This window comes from Dendrobates tinctorius, unplaced genomic scaffold (assembly GCF_039654945.1).
Source record: "Dendrobates tinctorius isolate UK_male_01 unplaced genomic scaffold, ASM3965494v1 ptg000192l, whole genome shotgun sequence".
Taxonomy (NCBI): domain Eukaryota; kingdom Metazoa; phylum Chordata; class Amphibia; order Anura; family Dendrobatidae; genus Dendrobates; species Dendrobates tinctorius.
The window spans coordinates 1,584,377-1,587,953 of record NW_027361859.1 but is presented as its reverse complement, the minus strand read 5'-3'; the positions used below and the strand labels follow the sequence as shown (position 1 = coordinate 1,587,953).

Here is a 3,577-nt window from a genome sequence, read left to right as displayed (position 1 = left end):
GGGACTCCAAGAGCTACCATTTTCTTATGAAGTAAATTCGGATCAATGGTACTGAACGCTGAGCTAAAGTCCATGAAAAGAATCCGGACATATGAGTGCAGTTCATCTGTATGATCCAAAATGTACTGCAGTGCCAGATTGACAGTGTCGTTTGCCGAACGATTCTCCTTATAGGCAAACTGAAGCGGGTCCCATAGCTTCTGCGTGAATTTTATCAGGTGGGACATCATAATTCTTTCGAAGACTTTCATAGCTACAGATGTGAGTGCTACTGGTCTATAGTCGTTCAACTCAGAGGATCCCACTTTCTTGGGGACAGGGATAATTGTGGAATTTTTCCAACACTGAGGTACAACGCACTCTTTCAGTGACACATTGCATATATTTGTCAGTATAGGGGCAAGCTGGGTAGCACATACTTTCAGACACATTGGAGATACACCATCAGGGCCAGGTGCCTTTTTGACCTTAAGTCCCTTCAGGATGCGTATCACCTCTGCCTCGGAGATCACTACTTGGGTGTTGCACAATGAATGATCTTTATATGAACAGACTGAGGAGCTTAGAGATGAATAGCCACTGTGTGTAGAGCTTGCCTCAAATCTGCAGTAGAATTCATTTAACTCTGCTGCCAGACTTCTGCTGGGGTTCACTATAGTGGGGTGGCTTTTATAATTGGTGACCTCTCTTAATCCTCTCCATGCAGATCTAGAATCTTTTGATGAGAACCTTTCCTCCAGAATCTTTGCATACTCGTGTTTGGCTAACTTGATCTCTTTAGATAGCAAGTTCCTAAGATTCTTGAATTCAGTAATATCGCCTGCTTTATAAGCCTCCTCTTTTCTTTTACGGATCAACCTGACTTTATTTGTAAACCACGGCTTGTTGTTTCCCCGAAAGTGGACAGATTTGGATGGAATAAACGTGTCTTCACAAAAACGGATATATGAGGACACTGCATCAACCCATTCATCCAGACCCGAGCATGTTTCCTGGAATACCTCCCAGTCCGTGCATTCAAAGCATGCGTGTAGTTGCAATTTTGCCTCCTCAGACCATGTCTTCTTTGTATAAACTGTAGGTTTGGATGTTTTCAACCTTTGCCTATAGGCTGGAATTAAATGAATTAGACAATGATCTGAAAAGCCCACTGCTGCTCTCCTCACTGCCCTGTAGGCCCCTTTTATGACTGTATAGCAGTGATCAAGCGTATTGTTCTCTCTCGTGAAGCAGTTTATATGTTGAGTAAATTTGGGGAGATCCAGGTTGAGTTTTCATTTGTTAAAGTCCCCCATTACGATCACAAATGCTTCTGGAGATCCTTTCTCCCATTCTGATATTTTGCAAGCTAATTCACCAATAGCAGCTTTAACAGATGCTTGAGGGGGAATATATACTGCAACCAGAACCATAGATGAAAACTCTCTTGGAGAGTAAAATGGTCTACAATTGAGTGCAAGGTACTCTAGATCTGGAGAGCAACCTTTTCCCAGTATGTTAACATCACAGCACCAGCTAGTGTTGATGTAGAGACATACCCCACCCCCCCTTTGTTTACCTGAAGCTACACAATCACGGTCAGCTCTGTAGATAACAAAACCAGGTAGATCCAGACTACAATCAGGGATGGTCTCATTCAACCAGGTCTCAGTAAAACAAAGAGCAGCTGAATTGGCCATATCAGATCTCATGTTACAAAGTAAGCTCAGATCCTCCATTTTGTTAGATAAGGAACGGACATTAGCCAAGTGGAGTGAAGGAAGAGCTGTTCTGAACCCTCTCCTCCGAAGGCGTGCCAGGATGCCTCCTCTCCTACCTCTCTTGCAGTACACCTCCACAGGTTTCACAGAAGTAATGGATTTTATGTACTCAATCGTTGAATTAGCAATCATGCTCCAAGAAGGGGAGTCCATGAGAAATTGTGGATGATTCCAGAATAATAAATCGTCCCTTGAAATCATAAGAGTAGGTTTACAGAGTGCAGTGGCCATGATTACACTCAGCTTGTTGCCATAAAGACTGAACAGTCACAGCTTATCAGAGTTAAATGTACAACTTTCCATAAAGGGTGCTCCCAGCACTGCTGGGGGGGAGGGCATGGGTGCAACAAGACAGGGACATCAGGGGACACGCCAACAGTCAGTCCAAACCTGCCCAGCTCACCCCTTCAGCTCCACCTGGACCATAAGATCTCCAGAACATCTCCAGCACCGCACACTCCACCAGCTTTCCTATCCCGGGATCATCTGCATGCTGGAAATAGGTACAAGTTGTAGGAAAGTTGGCAGGCAGCCAGCAGCTTCACTCTCTCCCAGCTGAATCCAGGCACGGAGCTCCATGAGGACAGAAAGACACCGGTCCCAGCTGATCGCAGTCTCCACACTACTCCCAGCTCTGCCGAATCCTGTAGCTACGCAATGGTGAGTGAACCAAAGGGAGAATTAACAATTAAACGGGGTAAAAAACTAAAAAACTCAGGAGCCTCATGCCAGAGCAGCCATCTCTCGGCGCTCCTCCTCCTCCTAAATTCTCTTCCGTGTTGCAGTCAGGTGGGCAGGACAGATCTAAGCTCTCTCCCCATGGAATCGGCAGGCTAGCTGGATATCTTTGGGAATGATGGTGACCCTCTTAGCGTGGATCGCGCACAGATTTGTGTCCTCAAACAGCCCCACCAGATAAGCCTCGCTGGCCTCCTGGAGGGCCATGACAGCGGAGCTCTGGAAGCGGAGATCAGTCTTGAAGTCCTGGGCGATTTCTCTCACCAGGCGCTGGAAGGGAAGCTTACGGATCAGCAGCTCGGTGGACTTCTGGTAGCGGCGGATCTCACAGAGAGCAACTGTCCCTGGCCGGTATCTGTGCGGCTTCTTCACTCCGCCAGTGGCGGGAGCGCTTTTCCTGGCGGCTTTAGTGGCCAGCTGCTTGCGGGGAGCTTTCCCTCCGGTGGATTTCCGAGCTGTCTGCTTAGTTCTGGCCATAGCTCTGTATAGAAGAGAACAGAAGTGAATTCCTCCTCTATGGAGCTCATTTGGCCCCCACCATCACCTCAGGGTCGTACCTTGTTTACAATATACCCAGAAACATGTTGTTGAGAACAAATATGATAACAAGTATAGTTTCCTTGAAGACAGAGACTACTAGTCTACATAAGAATAATTCTAGCAATAATAAGGCAAAAGGCAATTGAAGTCTTAAAGGCATTTAAAGGGATATAAAAGCAAACCATTAACTCTTCTATATCAATTTCCCCCTTTTGTAAATGGTATAACCTTTGCCACAGGGTCAGCTGATGTCCACAAAGGAGCTACTGTCTCATGGGTCTAGTACCCATAAATCATAGAATCATAGAATCATAGAATCGTAGAGTTGGAAGGGACCTCCTGGGCCATCTGGTCCAACCCCCTGCTCAAAGCAGGATTCGCTAAATCATCCCAGTCAGATGTCTGTCCAGCCTCTGTTTGAAGACTTCCATTGAAGGAGAACTCACCACTTCTCGTGGCAGCCTGTTCCACTCATTGATCACTCTAACTGTCAAAAAGTTTTTTCTAATATCTAATCTGTGTCTCTTCCCATTCAGTTT

At 46.0% G+C, this 3,577-nt stretch overlaps 1 protein-coding gene across 1 annotated transcript; it reads right to left on the bottom strand.

Moving 5' to 3' along the window:
- Positions 1 to 2,564: 2,564 nt before the first annotated feature.
- On the bottom strand, positions 2,565 to 2,975 carry LOC141055942 (histone H3-like). Its single transcript, XM_073552640.1, has one exon. It carries the CDS (start codon positions 2,973 to 2,975, stop codon positions 2,565 to 2,567), a length of 411 nt encoding a protein of 136 aa, XP_073408741.1.
- Between the last annotated feature and the right edge of the window lie 602 nt (positions 2,976 to 3,577).